This window comes from Peromyscus leucopus, chromosome 15 (assembly GCF_004664715.2).
Source record: "Peromyscus leucopus breed LL Stock chromosome 15, UCI_PerLeu_2.1, whole genome shotgun sequence".
Lineage (NCBI taxonomy): Eukaryota > Metazoa > Chordata > Mammalia > Rodentia > Cricetidae > Peromyscus > Peromyscus leucopus.
Genome location: NC_051076.1, coordinates 24,906,621 through 24,925,151, shown reverse-complemented (window position 1 = coordinate 24,925,151; position 18,531 = coordinate 24,906,621). Strand labels below are relative to the sequence as shown.

Here is an 18,531-nt window from a genome sequence, read left to right as displayed (position 1 = left end):
ACATTTCTAAAATGCAGGCTTCTACTAAAATATTAGATCAAATTTCTTACTGGAAAAGTTATTAATGAGTGGGTAAGATTGTTAATCAAATATTACACATACTCTATTTAAATGCGAGAAATGATTTTTTTCAATTTTTAGTTTATCATTTTCTAGTTTTTCTACCATGTTGAGTGTTCTGACCTATCTCAACAACTAATTTTTTTCATTTACCTCCAATGCAAAAGATGTCCACTCTGAAATATATCAAGTTTCTTTGTAAGAAAGGATTTCTTGAAATCATCAATTTGTTGACATCTGAAATGCGTCCACCCCCATTATTTCTAAGGTACACACCATGGGAAAGCAACACATCTGTTCTGATCTCTGCAGGGAGCCAGAAAGTTTGGGGAGGGTGGAGAAGGGATGAGTGTCCAGGGTGCTCCCATGTTACCTTTTGCTCTCTCTGTTTTAAGCCTTTGAGCGAGCTCTTCAAGATCTTTAATGCTTTGACACACTTCTATCAGTTTGTCCAGTCCAGCATCTTTTGGGAATGTGTCCTCCAACAGGTCAGCCATCTGAATTCTGTCATAATCATTTTGCATCTTTTCTGTTAGATTTAGTTCTTTTCTTAGTAAGGACTTGATTTTCCTAAACTGGTAGTCATCCACAGCCACATCCTCTAATCCTTGTTGAAGAACAATTGTCTTGTATTCACTCATTATCTCTAAAATTATGGACAATCCTAAAAGATGAAAATGGGCATATGATTACAAACTTATACAGACAATTGCAAAACAAGGTTATTCTTTGTGAGTGGATGACATCTATTGATAATGTCCATAATTGCCTGTGAGAGAAAAACAGAAGTAAACATAAGCTGTGCCATTGTGCAAAATGGATGTAGAACTTCTGTATTAATAAATAAGTCTAGAATATTCTTCCCCATAAGGCATCTTAGGTGACTTAGACCAGTGGCAGTTGTGGTTGAAGAAAAGTGTTGGAATCAGTAATTGTTGCAGTGTTTAGAGTCTGGGCTATAAGTATTAATATCGTGGATCCCTTTTTCATTTTTAGTTGATTCTGGAGACTGTACCTGGATATCTGCCTGTGGGTCTCTGATTTTTCCCATTCTAAAGTGACGTAGATGCAAATGGACTGCATCCTATTATAGTGTACCTGGAAAAACAATGACTGAAGTCACATGGCCATGCTGAACCACAGACCTTTGGCTTTGCCTCAAACAACCCTCATTAGCAACCTGTCTCCCCTGGGCTTGGATTGTGATCATATTACTGTCAATTTCTCAAACAGCTACATACTTTTCAGAGCAGCCCCCTAGAATTTATTGGATAGAATTATGTTGTTAGTTTCCTCATTTTAACCTTTCAGGGTTGATTTAGTGGTGCTACTTGTTCATAGACACAATTTTCTACTTCCATGTCATGCTTAAATCCTATCTAGATCTTTTAATAGTTATCTATCTTATTAAAAATATTTCTTCCTCCTAGTAGATATTAGAAGTCTTTGAATAACCTGCACTCTTCTATTTATATTTATTTTTATTCCTGAGATCATATGCTTAAAATATACAAAATATACTCTTATGTTCAAGGTTTATGGTTTGTCTAATGTCTTTTTCATTGCTTGGAAAACCATTCTCACATTTCTTTCTCTGTGTACTTTTCATAAACTTTGCAAACTTAAGAGTTAAATGATGTTGGTAATGGGAGTGTATGGGAGTGGAAGATGCAGACAAAGGAGTAACTATCACTAATTTATAATTCTAAAACTATGATGGAAACCTATTGTTGTAGAGCTTCCATATATATGTATATATGAATGTATGTATGTATATAATCCATATATCCATCCATCTATCTACCTTCTGTCTGTGTATCTATCTTCTATCTTTCTATCTGTCTAAATCCATATCAATAAAATATTTACATGAAGGTATTCTATAATATATAAACAATATTTCTACTAGACACCACAGGTTAACAAAAAGCTCAGTGCTAGGAGTGAATTTGCTTTCTTGAAGTTATTGGCCAATCAGTTCTCATAGACCCCCAACATAGAGCCTATTGACAATGCTCTTGGATACACTCCAGAACTTTATGGTGACTCTATTGCAGAAGACACCACATTCTTGAGTCAGAGAACATGGGGAAATCAACTTGATACTCACCTGGAAGCCTCATCCCTACTGACTAGATTTTCCAATTCAGGGAAGTACTAGACACAGTACTAGAGGAACAAAATAATCATTAACCTTACTTAGTTGTGGATTCCTGCAGGTAGAGTAACAGCCCATGTGGCAAAACATGCTCACTGGTGCAATAGTGGCATGAATGTTGTGGGATTAACCATCCATTTCATGATTTGATCTAAGGCCTGTATGAGTGGAAACCCATAACTGACACCATTACTGAGACTGAAAACCTGTGAGTGGACTACTCGTATTTCCTTCTTGAGAACCTCCTAATTTTATGTTGCCAAATATGAGTAGAATTAAACTTATTATTATGTCCACAGGTCTTTCAACTCCAATCATAAAAATTTGCAAAGAAATAATAATACAAATTAGAAAATTAGAAGCAACAAAAAAAAATGATTTTCTGGAAATTCCCAAAATTTCCCAGTGGACTAGCATCCTGCTTTGTACCTCACTCACATTTTATATACTTCCTTGATGGTCTTCAGACAATGGAATGAGTCCAATATTCTAATTTAATATATATCATCTTAGTTTGGCATTTATGACTGTATGGACATCAGTTTAATTGGGTACTAAATTTCTAGTGCTGTCAATTGCTTCACTTTTTGTGACAAAAATTGAACATCATCCATGCTCAAAGAAAACTAAGGTGAAAGAATATTCACACAAAGTCACATGACAGGAAGGTGAAGAGTATTAAGAAAAAGACATACTTTGTAAACCATGAGACATTAAAAAATAGATCATCTCATATTCAAAAGGGAGATTAAAACTGATTCTCAACAGTAAAACTCCCTTCTTCAGAACAGCATTCTAACTTCTATACAATACTGATCTCCAGATCCCACAGAAAATTAAAACAGAAAGCTTTTATTTGGGTTGGTACTTCTGAAAACACAGCTATTTCAAACACAACCATCTATGTGATGACAGAGACTGTGTGTAATTTGATGGGTTCCATTTTTATGAGATTATTCATTTTGTTTTGAAGTGTTGTTGCTTTTGAATGTGGACTAATCATCCCAACCTCAATAGAATTTCAAGTGTTAAATAACATAGTACACATGCATCAATACCTTCTATGCCCACTAGATTTTGGATATCAATATGTGTTCATCCTCACTGATAAAAAGCTAAACACTTTAATATTTCAGTCTCTTTAAAACACCCCAAATCTCTTCCTAACTTCAAAGCCTCTCAAAAATATCCAATGTCTCTAAAATTCCAAAGTCTTTAAAATTTCAAAATATCCCAACAATGAGATTGTACAAAATAAAAAAAAAATGAGTTACCCACCTTGTTATCCCAAGAGGGGAAAACTAGGTTACAAATATTTACAAAACAAAGTAAAATCAAAATTAAAGAATGTAAAAGATTCTCTGGTATACAAAGTGCCTTGGCATCTCCCTAACTCTTGCTCTCCCATTTGAGTACACATAGTGGTTCTCCTGTGCTTAGGCTACCTCCCTTGACACCTCCTGCTATTCTAGGTGTCATTCCATTGTACTCACATCTCAAAAATTCTGGGGTCCCCATTAACCTGGGTTTTGTCTTCACCACAACCTTTCATAGCCTTTCACAGTGACAAGCCTCAGCTATTCCCTATGACCCCCTTATGCCTCCAAAACAAGTACAAACTGGGTGAGTCTTTCACATTACAAAGTTTGTCTGTCAGCACAAGGGACAGCTTTGTCCCCTCTGGACCATAACTTCCTCTTCTGTGTACTGACAGTGAGAAGACACTTCCCAGGTTATACCTCAACAATGCTGGTCTCTTCTTAATCTCAGCCAGTTTTTGAGTCCTTGCTGACCAGAATCACAGATTTGTAATTCAAAATATTGAGTTGTCTCAGTAGATTCTTTAAGTGACTCTCAATATTCCCTCTGAAATTTCCAAACCAAGCCCTCATCATCTGCACTGCCCTCTGCATTTTCATGTAAGTTATATAATAGTTCATTAATCTCTAAACACTCATTTGCTTTTATGTCCCAAAGTTACAAAGTTCTTTCATAATCCTCCTAAAACACAATCTGTTGTGTCACAATATTATCCCACAAACCCAGTACCAATTTCTGTCTTAGTTACAGGTTCTATTGCTGGGATAGATCAACAAAACTACTTGGGAAGAAAGGGTTCATATAATTTTACACTTCCACATCACATTACTTTACTGAAAGAAGTCAGAGCAGGAACTCAAGGCTGGAACCTCAAGGTTGAAACTGTAACAGAAGTCATGAGGAACAATGATTTCTCACTTGATTCTCATAGTTTGCTCAGCAGTTATGACTGAGTGGCACTGCCCTCAATAAGTTACACACTCACATAAATCATTAATCAAGAATATGCACTGAACACTTTCTTATAGGCAATTTTGATGTAAGCATTTTCTCAACTCCAGTATTTCAATTTTATCTTGTGTCAAATTGAAAACAAGCAACCAGAATATCTCCTTAGAAAGAGAAAATAGTTTAAATGTTGGATTTTATATACCAATAATAGTGTATGTTATTTCTTAGTATTTTATGTTTCTTGATAGTACCACAATAAGTAGCAACATGGAATATATTTTGTTCCAAATGTGCAAATGCACACGTATCTTCTTCATATATAAGTGAAATAGCACACTCATCTGTGAATTTCATGAAACTGACAGTATTTCGATAGATACAGCAGAATGTTTCTCAACTAATAAATTAACAAGGTATAAACATCTGCAAAAAATTTAGAATGTTAGAGAAACATAAATGATACACCAAGAGAGATATCTTTACAAATGGACTTGCCTGAAAACAACTTCTGAAATACTCTGTTCAAGTACACATTAAGAACTCTAAAGGGTACATGGAAAGTCTTTAAAATATTCTAAAAGTAGCCAATAGAGCTATATTTCTAATTAACTATCTCACAGCACCCTATATTTACCTGAGAAAATTAAAAAACAAGTCAAGCAATCCAAAACTAAAAAAAAACAAATAATGTTCAAGGTGATAGAAACTAACTCACTGTGGTTGAAATGTTGATGATATAAAAAATAATGATAAGTATGTTTGTGTATGAATAAAAATAGATGTACTTGAACGTGAACCTGTAGAGCTTTGTACTATGCATGACCATTTTTTCACATGCTGTACAATATCAGAATATTAGATTGAATCTCCATGTCCTGATATATTTTCACCAAATACTATTTCACAGTAATTATTTGATGTCACTATCCTATTGTTTACCAAGTCATTCAATAAAGCCAACAAGTTGCTTCTTAGTCTCCAGCAAAGATAAATAGAGCCTTCACCTCACTTTCTATATACTCATATTTATATAGAAAGCTGTTATTATCTGACATAATCAAAATGCACTTTTATTGACTCAGGCCCCCGTAAGGGTGGAATAAAGATGCTTGCCATCTCCCCCTAGCAAAGCATCAGAACCTAGCTGCTGTGGCTTCACTGCCCTGAGAGCAGCTGGCACCAGACCTGCTTTCTCCCTGCTCCTGTGAAGAAGCAGCACTGATTTCCCCCTGTGCTCTTGTGGATTCCACAGAGCTCTCAACTCTACATAGCAGGCACAGGACTCACCTTCTTGGAGATTTCTTCAGCAGTGTCCAGATTCTAGTTTGTCTGAAAGGATAGGAATAGGGGTAATGTCATTTAAGTTAGAAAAAAAATCCCTAGGAGATTGGACAGGGGTGTTGCCATCTCTCAAATGCCAAGAACATGAAGTATTTTTAAAGATGGGAAGAATGACATTCTTGAAGTTGAGCAATCTTGGATGCCTTGCACTCTCCTATTCCTGGGAGAGGAGGACTGCAAAAGTGAGGCCTCCTCCCATTGCTCTTAGCTTTCAATTTCCCCAGCTAGCAAGATTGGATTGTTTCACAAGTGTATACTCTTCACTCACCATGAAAATCAAAGGTGTGCTGTTCTCAGTTGTTTCTTTTACATGTCTTCATAGGTGGATGTTCCAAACTTCACCCTTCATGTCCAACAGCCTTATCTGTGGGTCACTGAGAATCACCTTCCTCTGAATAAAGGTAACATCTGAATAGGCAAGTGGGAGCTACCCAGACACTTCTCCTTCCTCTCTACTCAGTGTGGAGGTGGCAGGAGGGAAAATTCAGCAGGTGTCTGTTGCCACCAAGAACTGAATATGTTTCCCGGGTAGAAGAAGATATTTACTTCAGTTACTTTTGGTTTAATAATTTACTACAGCCTGCAAGGTTCGTGATGTCATTATTTTTCTCTGCTAAGTAGTACACCATTGTGTATATATATCACATTTTCTTAATCAGTTCTTCAATTCAAGGGCATCTAGGTTGTTTCCAGTTTCTGGCTATTATGAATAATGCTGCTATGAATATAGTTGAACATGTGTCTCTAATTTAATTAATTTCTATCCACCCTCTACTTTTTTTAGGTTAATTTGGCTAAAGGTTTGTCAGTCTATTTGATTTTTTTCTCAAAGAACTAGCTATTTTAATGATGTTCTGTAATGGTTTTCTTGCTTCTATTTCATTGAGTTCAGCTCTGAATGTTATTATTCCTTTCTGTCTACCCCCTTTGAGTATTTATTCTCAATTGTTTTTCTGGAGCTTTCAAATATATCATTAAATTATTAATTTGATACCTTTTCAGTTTTTCGACTGGATACTTAGTGCTATGAACTTGCCCTGTAGAATTGCATTCGTTGTTTGTCATAGATTGTGTTAAGTTGTATTTTTATTTTAATTCTATTCTAAAAAGTGTTTAATTTCCTTCTTGATTTATGTTTTGACCCAGTTTTCTTTCAGTAGATAGTTGTTTAGTTTCCATTAGTTTGTGTACTTCCTGTTGTTTTTATTGTTGATATCCAGATTTAATCAATGGTGGTCAGATTAGATGCTGGGAGTTCCTTCAATTTTCCTATGTCTCATAAGACTTGCTTTGTATCCAATATGTGGTGAATTGTGGAGAAAGTTCCATGGACTTCTGAGAAACAAGTAATTTGTTTATTATTTGGTTGTGGTTGAAATGTTCTGTACTTATTTGTTAGGTACATTTGATTTAGAAGGTTATTTTCCCCCACAGTTTATCTGTTATTTTCTTGTCTAGATGACCCATATTTTGATTAAAGTGGCATATTGAAGTCACCCACTATCACAGTGCTAAGCTGAATATATGATATTTAAGCTGAAGTAGTGTTTCTTTTATGAAATTGAATACCCTTATGCCTGGTGTGTAATTGTTAAGACTTGTAATACTTTTTTGTTGCTTTGTTTTTCTTTAAAGATTATGCAGTGCCCTTTCCTTTTACTTCTGATTAGTTTTGGCTCAAAGTCTGTTTTTATCAAATGTTAAAGTAGTTACCATGTTCTGCTTGCTACTTGGTTCCATTTACTTAGATTACTTTTTTCCATTTTCTACCCTAAATTGATGTCTGTCTTTGGTGTTGGAGTATGGTTCTTGAATGCAGCAGAAAGATAGATCCTGATTTCTAATCTAATCTGTTATTCTGTGTCTTTTCATTAGAGGAATAGAGGCCATTAATATTGAAATCATTGTTGAAAGGTATTTATTAATTCTGTTATTTTGTTAGAATGGATTTTCCCAGTTTTGATGAACTGTTCTAGGATTATTATGTCCTCTTTGGTGTATTGACCCTTCAAGTTGTTCTTGTAGTGTGTTCTGTGGAGCTGAATTAGTATAGAGAAATTGTTAAAATGACTTTTTATCATGAAATGTTTTCTTTCTCTGTAGATGGTGATTGATATTTTTGCTGGGTATAGTAGTCTAGGATGACATCTGTGGTCTTTCAGTTTTAGAGCATTTGCCCAGACCCCTTTTTTCAGAGTTTCCTTTGGAAAGTCAGGTGTTATTCTAATAGGTTTGCCTTTATCAGTGACTTGGTCTTTTTACCTTGCAGCTTTTAATAATCTTCCTGTCTTCTGTATATTTAGTGTTTGAATTATTATATCTCACAGAGAGTTTCTTTTCTTGTCCTATTTACTTCATATTCTGCATGCCTATGTAACCTGATAAGCATCTCATTTCTTACAACAACAATTTAGCTATGCCTTTGTTATAATATTTTTTATATCTTTGACCTGGGTTTTTTCTTCTTCCTCTCTATCACCTATTCATATGAATTTTCTTTGCCATACTATTTTCCATTTCCTAGCTGTTTTGTGCCTTCATGCCTTTAGATTTAAGATTTTCTTTGACAGAGATATCCATTGCTTCTACCTTATCTTCAAGACCTGAAATTTCCTCTTCTGTTTCTTTTAATCTGTTGGTAAGGCTTTTTCTTTGATTTTGACTTTCCAAATTTTTCATTTTGAGTTTTGTTTCAGATTAGCTTTTCTTTAGTGAATCTATATTGGTGAAATTATTAAGGCCACTCCATGTAGTTAAAAGGGAGATTTATTTAATGGCGTTACTTACAAATGATGGGATAGGTAGGTTGTGGGTTCTGGGAAAGACACTGCACAGTCCGGGGTATTCTCTGGAGAACTCTCCTTGGTCTACCTCTAGTGTCCAGAGTCCAAGCAAGAAGAGAGAGCATCGCATCCGATCTTGGGTCTTAAGGGCCCTCCCTTCGCCCTGCCTTGCAGGTGTGATAGTTACTGATGCCTCAATGGGGGTTGAAACTTCCAGCCCAAAGCTGGAATGGCTACCCACTACAATTCTATTTCTTTGTTAATTTTGTCTTTCATGTCTTGAATTGTCTTCCTTATTTAATCCAATTTGTAGTTGATTGTGTTAGCCATATCAGCCCCATACTGGAAATAATTTTGAGTTTCTATAAGGATGTCCAGAGGGCTGTTTCTCCCAGCCCACACTGTGATAATAAGCTGCTTGCTGATAACAGCTAGAAAGGATTTCTGTAGACTAGACACAGAGTACATCACATACAAGTGAAATTTCCTATTTGCACCAATCATAGAAGTCTTCTTGTTAGATGTTGAGGAAGTGCTCTGGCTATAGCTAGATAGAAATGATTCCCAGTTCATGTACTTTCCTCAAGCTTTATGACAGAAAAAAAAAGTCTGATAGAAATTATTTGAAAAATATCACTGAAACTGCACCTTTGAGTGCTGAAGCCCTGAGCTAAAATTTTATAGTTTACTCATGATATCTGTACAGTGTTCTAAGTAGCCAGAGTTGACATGAGGGTCATTGGCTAGCTGTGTGACTGGCAGTCTTTTTGCTCAAGGAAGTTCCAATTAAAAAGAGGAGCCCAACACCCACTAATTAAGGAACCAAATTCCAGAGTCACCAAGCATGTTCCTAGTTCTTACTTTCTGGAATTGATAGCAACTGTAGTAGTTGGAGTTTTCCTGTCCCAGCTACTGCTCTGAAACAACCACTCAGAGACTTAATATTAATTATAAATGCTCATCAGATAGCTTCGGCTTATTACTAATTCACTCTTACAACTGAAATGAACCTATTTTTTATTAATCTATGTGCTTCCCCAAGGCTCATTTACCTCATCTATGAACCTCCCATATTGCTTCTTCTGCACCTGGCACCTGACACCTAACTTTGCCTTTTCTCTTCCCAGTGTCCTTAGTTTGGTTCTCCTGCCTAACCTTGTATTGTCAGGCCATTGGCCAGTCATTTTCTTTATTAAACCACTCATAGTGACATATATTCACAAAGTGTAAAGGGATATTAAACAAACTCCCTGCAAAAAGGAGGTTCTCTGACCAAGGCTGTGAGTAGCACTAAACTGTGGATAGTTTAAAAGAAAACTGACAGTACGTTGTGAGGTTTGTAGCAAGCCTTTCTCTTTCCTTCCTGTTAGCTCCCATATCAAGACACAGAGACATATTAATTATGATAGCTTAGACTTGTTTTCAGCCAGCTTTTTTAATTTATTTTAAGCTACTTCTATTAATTACTTGCTGCCACATGGCTCATGGCTGTTACCTCATCTCCTACATCATTCTTTTTCTGTGTCTCCATGGGAGTCTGTTTTTCTTCCCAGCATCCTCTGTGCCCTGAAAATTCTGGCCAGATATCTCACCCTATTCTACTATTAAACCGTTCGCAAAAATAAATGCGTTCTGTCTTCAGTTACTTAGGTCAGGTATATTTTCCCATCAGTGACAGAAGTAAACAATACTCCAGCAAGGCCTCTCTGGGCATCCTGGCTAATTTCTTATTAACTTTATCATAGGGCTTCCTCATTTTACTCTCAAGGTTTCCAGTGACATTTCATTTTAGAATTGGAGCTGAGATTTCTTACTGTTACAGATAGTATTCCTCACTCTTAAAACCCCACATTTTGGGATTCTTTGTGAAACAATGAAACTCTATAATAAAGTCACATTTACTCAGTGAAAAGGGTCTGAAGATTTGTCCTGTCCTCAGCACACTAGTTTTGGAAACTGCACTCAAGGCTGAATTCAACTTTCTCTTGTGTATTTATAAAGCCTTGGCTTTTCTGGGCAAGACACAGCCTGTTTGTTGTTGAGCATGCTTTGTCCTTAAACATCACACTTGAAGCCTGTATTCCACAGTTTTATCTGCAGGTCACTAAATTTTTATTTTATACCAACTCTCAAATGTTTGAAAGATATTTCTAAGTAATCACTGCTTTACAGAAAAATAATTTTTTTTTAAAGTTTTGTATATAAAAGATTTAGATTAACAATTAGCAAAGTTATAGATATAAAACATGGACTTTAGCGAATACAAAAGTGTATATAGAATATAGGAAACCACCATTTCCTAGAATTAAGAGCTTGCTTTCATAGATATGGTATTTCAACATGTCTTATACACATTTATTTTCTGGATTGGGTCTTCTTTCTGTAAACAGTATCCTTGGCATCCAGGTTTTCAGAAGTATGGTTCTAGAGAGGTTTTCATGGTTGAATCAGGGTTGAATGACCCTCCTTCTGGCATTGATGACCTTAAGGAAGAAAATGATGAGGTCAGATCCATTGTAATGCAGATGGTTCCACACTTCTCTCTACATTCCTACTGACTAGTCACCATGAGTCACATCCCTTTTTCCACTCTGTCCTATCTCTTTAAATGCCTCTCTGTCCTTGGAGTCCTCTTTCTTCCCTTGCTGGGGACTATGGAATTAACTGGTCAGCCCTACAGGCTTGAGTACAGGTGGAAGAGTGAGTGTGTCACAGAGCTACAGAGGAGAGGAAAGAGCTGCAGTTCCTGAGGTAAAGATTGAGGTGCAGACTCTCACACAGCAGGCAGGTTGGGAGGAGGAAGACAAGGCTTTGCTGGTGCAGCTGCCATGTGGACAAGTTTGGAACTTTGGCTGAGGGGCTGAGAAAGATGGTAGTGTAAGTGCATATCTATGTGAATGAACAAGTGATCCTTTCTATTTTTTCCATTTATATTGTAATAGAAGCTTTAAAAAAACTGTAAAATGAATCCCACATGTGTGTATGTATGACAAAGATTGTGGATTTTGGCACATTGTGGTTTGATTTGCCAGGGCATCCTTGGGAACTTTCTGTTTCTATTCATCATGCTCTGCAACAGAAAGTATTTGAATGTTATAGGGGAAGACCCCAAGGTTCTTTGAGTTTTAGTCTCTGGTCCAGTACAAAAATCAGTGTTGTGTGATATTTTGTTTATGTTCTGACAAATAAAGCTTTCATGGAGATCAGAGGGTGGAGCTTGCCACTAGTTAAATGTAGAGGCCAGGCAGTGGTGGCACATATCTTTAATCTCAGACCTTGGGTGGAGGAAGAAGGAAGATCACAAGTTCAAGGGCAGCTTATGTTACAGGAGGTCAAAGAAATCTAAAAGAGAAACAGAGCCAGGTGGTGGTGGTGTATGCTTTTACTTCCAGAACTAGGGAGTTAGAGACAGGAATGTAAGGCTATTGAGACAGAATCTCTGCCCCTTTCACTCTGAAGATTCATAGAGACAGGATCTCCCCATTCCCTCAGAGATTTCACCGATGTAAGAAGTCTCAGGTAGCTGGCTGCTCTGCTTCTCTGATCTTTCAACTTTTACCCTCCATATGTGAATCCAGGATATCACTGTTAAGACTAAATAGGTTCATGCTTCAAATCAGGGAATCATAATTTGAAACAAACATCCTAATTAACCCAAGTCTTGCCAAATTATCTCTCTGCTTTGAGAAATGAGGTAGTTTTTATCATTTAGCTCAACGTATAACAACTTTTGAGTCTTTCTGAATTTATTTTCTTTATATGATTTAAAAACTCTTACTTAAAAAATAATGGAAGGAAGTTGACTTATTAAATGGGCAAAGCTTAATTTTCCTCCACTAGTTGGATTTTCTATGTAATGCCAACAATCAAGCTTTACTAGAATATTAAAATAATACATGATTCTTAGGAAGAATGGTATTTCCCAAAGCACACACCTGCATGTAACTCTGCCTTACAGACTCCAGCTTCTGAGTATCTTCATTTGAGGTCAATTGAAAGCAGATAAGTTGAACTTTATTGCCTGGCTCACATTTGATACTGGTCAGTGGTCCACTGACCACCACTTCCATTTTTCCAGTATCATCTTCAATCCCATAGTAAATGAAGTCATTCCTGTCATTTTTCTGAGAAAAAAGTTAACATTCATCAATGAAAGATTGTCACATCTATGAGAAATAAAGAGTGTTAGCATAAACCTGTCCCCGACAAGGCAAGTATGGCTCTTAGGTTCAGAATCATAGGTACATGGGTCAGTGAGAGGGCACCATGGTAAGGGTGCTTGTTGGCAAGCCTGATTTCCTGGGCTCAATTCCCAGGACTCATGGTAGAAGCAGAGAACTCATTCATGGAGCTCCTTCTGACTTCCACACTATTTTCATGGCTTTTGTGTTTCTCTCAACCCTCACAGGCAAAATAAAGAAGTAACTGAAAAAATAGTATCACAGGAAGAGAAGAGGTTAAGATGTTTGGTGAACTAATCTTTTCTTGGCAATCACTGTGGAGGTTTTGTGTGCCTAGCCCTTAATGACTGAGTCATCACTGCAGCCCTTGGAAGCCTCTCTTATGTTTTACCTACTTGAGGTCTTTACCTGCTGGGTGTCTTTAGAACAGATGAGTATCTTCCTAAGTACTAGTGGGAACATATCAGAATAGATGAGATTTCTGTAGGATTCCAAGTAAGGGGTCAAAATTAAGAAAAAAAAATAGTGACAAAACCCATTTAGTTATCATTGCAGCTTTCCTAGGTACATCCAAGAGACCTGAGAAGAAAAGGCTACTTGTGGCTTGTAAGTCTGAGAAAGACTATTGTAAGTCCCTTTTCATTTCATTCATTTTATTTTTTATTAAAAATAAAATTATTTTCATACAACATGTTCTGATCATACTTCACCTCCCCTACTTCCTCTTAGATAATCCTCACCTCCCTACCCTTTCAACTCCATACCTTCTTTGTCTTTCTTTTAAGGAAACAGTCAAATAAATAGAAAAACCAATAAGAATAAGACAAAATGAATAAACTAACAGAAATAAAGAAGAAATAGCATGAGAAACAAATAGACTGACACATAGACAGGTACACAGACAGACAGACAGACACACACACACACACACACACACACACACACACACACACACTCTAACATATCTACTTTTTCAATGGATCACATTTGCTGAGTGCACATATCTATTCACTCTATTCCTTCCTAATCCCTCAAAAGTAAATCTCCAGAAATATTTCTGGTGTTTTAGTTTGTGTCCCATGTAGTTTACTTATTAGTTGTATAACCAAATGTAGCAGCACAATCAAAAACAGCATAGATAAAAGGAACAAGCCATGACTGATTCATACACAATGACTTACAAAATCATACATTGAACAAGCAAGCATACTAATAAATTAGTACATCAGCACTTAAAGAAACATTCAAAAGTCATAGAATTCCTTAAATTTCTTCACTTTCATTGGGCATATTATAAATTGTGAAATTAAACTAGATTGTTTAACTCCTCTTTCTCTCATTATTTAAAATATTATTCACTCAGTCAAAAGATCTTGATAAAAAGTAAAGCACAAGATAATAAGATCACATTAGAGAAATAATCCTTGCTTGTTGGACATGACTTCATTCTTGGGCAGAATATTCTCTTTGCTTTTTTATTCTCATCATCTCAAACTGTGTGCAGGCTATGAGTTTGACTCTTTATTCACTTGAGTTGGGCAAGGAAGGTATAAAAGAAATAGTATCTAAAAGGAATGTGTGACAATAACTGAACAATGTCTGGGAATAGGATGACTATAGATAGATTGTCACAGTCAGGAAAATGTCAAAGGTTATTGATGGAATCTTTCTAAAGAATTTTCCTTGTGGTACTTGAGGGGAAGAATGATACGAGAGCATCCCAGTCCCCAAAGTGAGGAAATCCTACTCATCTCTTTCTGATATGAAAGGGAATTGCTTCCTGTGTTAAGTAAGTTGAGCAAATTCCAGTCCAAGTTAACCCTTAAAATCTCAGATTGCAAAAGGCAATCTACAAATAATGCAGTGGCTTACATTAGTTACCACAAACTCTCCATTCACATATGTTCCTTTTATTTGAGAGAAAAGATCCTTAATTTTAGGAGTTCCATTGGCTCTTCTCCTCAGTGTATTTGAGATAACCATTGTTCGGTTAACATTCGCATCAGACACACAGGAAGCTCCATATATCTCCAGAAATCCACTGACGCCAAAATAATCTGATATGGCAATGATCTTTTTTGGGATGAACTCGTTCTTTAGGGCTGTCTCAAAAACCTCCACTCTGAAGAATTCAGTCTCAATAGCTACTGTGGCATGGAACATCCTTTTGTCATCAATCAAATCATAAGTAAATGGTTCTGTTACTTTCAACACCATCACTTCTTTGGCAACTCGATGGTGACCTTGTACTTTAGAAGGCTCCTTTGGTAGATTTCCCCACCTTGATGTCTACATAAAACACACACAGGATAAACATACATAATTCAGACAGATCATGAGGCACAATTCCATTGAGTTTAGAGGAAAACATCTAAACAAAGATTGCCATACTATAACCTAAAAAAGGTAAGAAATGGATATTTATCTAAATCACTCCCTAGTGATTCCAGTTAATACTAAGCATGCCTACCTGGTTGATAAAGGGATCATACTTGTAGTTCTGAGGAATGTACTTAAAGCCTTCAATGCTTTTGTCAAGCCCTCTATTGAAAGAGATTTGTACTGACTGTGGGCCAGGCAGGACTGGAGAAAATTCCAGCTGCCAATGGTGCTCAAGGGCTCAAGCTTCCACCTTAAACCTGAGAATATTTAATAAGCAATTCTAAATGGAGCCAAAACCAGGTTCCTGCTTCATGTCTCACAAGGGTGACTAGATGCTGCAACATGTGGACTTGAGCTACTCTATGGTGGGTTTCCTGCATGTGGGCTTGTCTTATTCCCACCTAGTTACACAGAGATGTCTGTGAGTTGTGCAACATGGTGTGTGATGGATTTAGCCTTTGCTGGTAAAAAAAGAGAGGTTTCTGGGCTACATTCTACTTTGATAGAAGCATAAACCCACTGTGTCTGAGAGTTGTTGGCTCCCAGAGCTGGCAGTAAACATACCACTGCCATGTTGGTAACCTGAGGTGGGCAGAGCCAGCAGCCAAAGCTGCTATTTTAGCCCTAGTAATGCTGCAATTGAAAACAATAGTTACATAATAAGGCAGATTCAGATTGGACAAGACTTTAAATGGTTTATAATGTATGTAAAAATGTATGTAGGCTTGAAAAAGAGAAAAAGGAATATATGCAGTTATATAATCAAATAGGTCGTCTTTAAAGAGACAGTAAAGGTAGTATAAAAAATAAGCCACATAAAGATGGATATTACAGAGAGAATCTGGATTGTGTTGTCTTTGGAATTTTTAACTGCAGAAAAACATTTGATCATAAAAGCTGTTGAGTTAAGCCAATATGTGTATTTTAGAGGTATCTTGACTTCAAAATTTGGATGTAAGGATATGTTGCTTTGGAAAAGAGGCTCTGCTTTTGTTTCCACAGAAAGCCAGAGGCTATGGATTTTTTCCAGATTAAGATACATCAGGTTTGACCAACCAAGACCCCCTGAAAGTTCTCTGATGACACCATGGCCCAGATGATCCAATATCCAGAATGGTTTCAAGGCAACTGGCTCAGACAATACAACCTCATGGAATACTCCATAATCCTAAAATTTTCTTTATGTCCCCATAAGAATACAGCACCCCCCTCCAGCAGGAAGTAGTATGAGAAGCTAGGCCCAAATTCCCAAATATACCAAGCTGGCTTTGGAGAAGGAATTGGCTCACTTCTTCTCCAGATTTTGGCTATTACAAACAATGCTGATATGAACATAGCTGAGCAAGTGCTCTTGTGGTATGATTGAGCATTTCTTGGGTATATGCCCAGGAGTGGTATAGCTGGATCTTGGGGGAGATTGATTCCTAATTTTCTAAGAAAGCGCCATATTGATTTCCAAAGTGATTGTACAAGCTTGCATTCCCACCAGCAGTGGAGGAGAGTTCTCTAGTTCCACATCCTCTCCAGCATAAAGTGTCTTCAGTGTTTTTGATCTTAGTCATTCTGACAGGCGTAAGGTGGTATCTCAGAGTTGTTTTGATTTGCATTTCCCTGATGATTAGGGATGTTGAGCAATTCCTTAAATGTCTTTCAGCCATTTGAGTTTCCTCTGTTGAGAATTCTCTGTTTAGTTCTAAAGCCCATTTCTCAATTGGACTGTTGGTCGTTTTGATGTCTAATTTTTTGAGTTCCTTATATATTCTGGATATCAGTCCTCTGTCACATGTGGGGTTGGTGAAGATCTTTTCCCATTCTGTAGGGTCTCGCTTTGCCTTGTTGACCGTATCCTTTGCTCTACAGAAGCTTCTCAGTTTCAAGAGGTCCCATTGATTGATTGTTTGTCTCAGTGTCTGTGCTACTGGTGTTATATTTAGGAAGTGATCTCCTATGCCAATGTGTTCAAGACTACTTCCTACTTTCTCTTCTAGCAGGTTCAGAGTAGCTGGATTTATGTTGAGGTCCTTGATCCACTTGGACTTAAGTTTTGTGCACGGTGACAGACATGGATCTATTTGCAGTCTTCTACACGTTGATATCCAGTTATGCCAGCACCATTTGTTGAAGATGCTTTCTTTTTTCCATTGTACACTTTTGGCTTCTTTGTCAAAAATTATATGTTCATAGGTGTGTGGGTTAATGTCAGGGTCTTCAATTCGATTCCATTGGTCCACATGTCGGTTTTTATGCCAATACCAAGCTGTTTTTATTACTGTAGCTCTATAGTAGAGCTTGAAGTCAGGGATTGTGATGCCACCAGAGGTTGTTATATTGTACAGGATTCTTTTGGCTATCATGGTTTTTTTGTTTTTCCATATGAAGTTGAGTATTATTCTTTCCAGGTCTGTGAAGAATTGTGTTGGTATTTTGATGGGGATTGCATTGAATCTGTAGATTGTTTTGGTAAGATTGCCATTTTTAATATGTTAGTCCTGCCTATCCATGAGCATGGGAGATCTTTCCATTTTCTGATATCTTCTTCAATTTCTTTTTTCAGGGACTTAAAGTTCTTGTCATATAGGTCCTTCACTTGCTTGGTTAGTGTTACCCCAAGGTATTTTATGTCATTTGTGGCTATTGTAAATGGTGATGTATCTCTAATTGCCTTCTCAGCTTCTTTGTCCATTGTATATAGGAGGGCTACTGATTTTTTTGAGTTGATCTTGTATCCTGCTATGTTGCTGAAGGTGTTTATAAGCTTTAGCAATTCCTGGGTGGAATCTTTGGGGTCACTCAAGTATACTATCATGTCATCTCCAAATAGAGAAAGCTTGACTTCTTCCTTTCCAATTTGTATCCCCTTAATCTCCTTATGTTGTCTTATTGCTCTGCCTAGAACTTCAAGTACTATATTGAATAAGTATGGGGAGAGGGCTCACTTCTTCTCTAAACCCAAGCATATTACTAAAAGAAAAGGTTAAGAGATTCTTGTTTCCCATATCAGAAGAACCCTCTGGTGTGGGACAGAGAAAAACCATTATTTTTATAAATGCAATCCCTTTCTGAAAAAAAAGGGGGGTTGTATAGATAACGATAGGATAAAAGGGTAGATTTTTGAACCTACTTTTAAAGAGCAACAACTTGTTTGAAATGTTTTACATTGGTACAGATTTTAGTTTATTGATACAAATTTAAAGTTAATTTTGTTATACTGTATATATATTTCTACTTTCATTTGAGGTATTGTGTTTATGTAACTCATTTAGATTTTAATGGATAATTAAAAAATACAGATTAATAATTAGTCATCTATGATAATCATACTTGTAGCCATGTTAGTTAAGTTTTCTAGATTTAC

At 36.7% G+C, this 18,531-nt stretch overlaps 1 protein-coding gene across 2 annotated transcripts in view; it reads right to left on the bottom strand.

The window, feature by feature from the left end:
• The window catches only part of LOC114690609 (putative GPI-anchored protein pfl2), a 77,641-nt gene that overhangs the window by 12,911 nt on the left and 46,199 nt on the right, over positions 1 to 18,531 (bottom strand). Inside the window, exons 1-2 of one of the 2 annotated variants that reach the window (XM_037211207.1) lie at positions 5,777 to 5,869; positions 434 to 724 (exon numbers count right to left, since the gene is read on the bottom strand). In XM_037211207.1, coding sequence (XP_037067102.1) covers positions 434 to 701 — 268 coding nt within the window. In that variant the 5' untranslated portion in view covers positions 702 to 724; positions 5,777 to 5,869. Of the gene's footprint in view, positions 1 to 433; positions 725 to 5,776; positions 5,870 to 18,531 lie in introns of those variants that run through there. The other variant, XM_037211206.1, reaches the window with a different exon arrangement.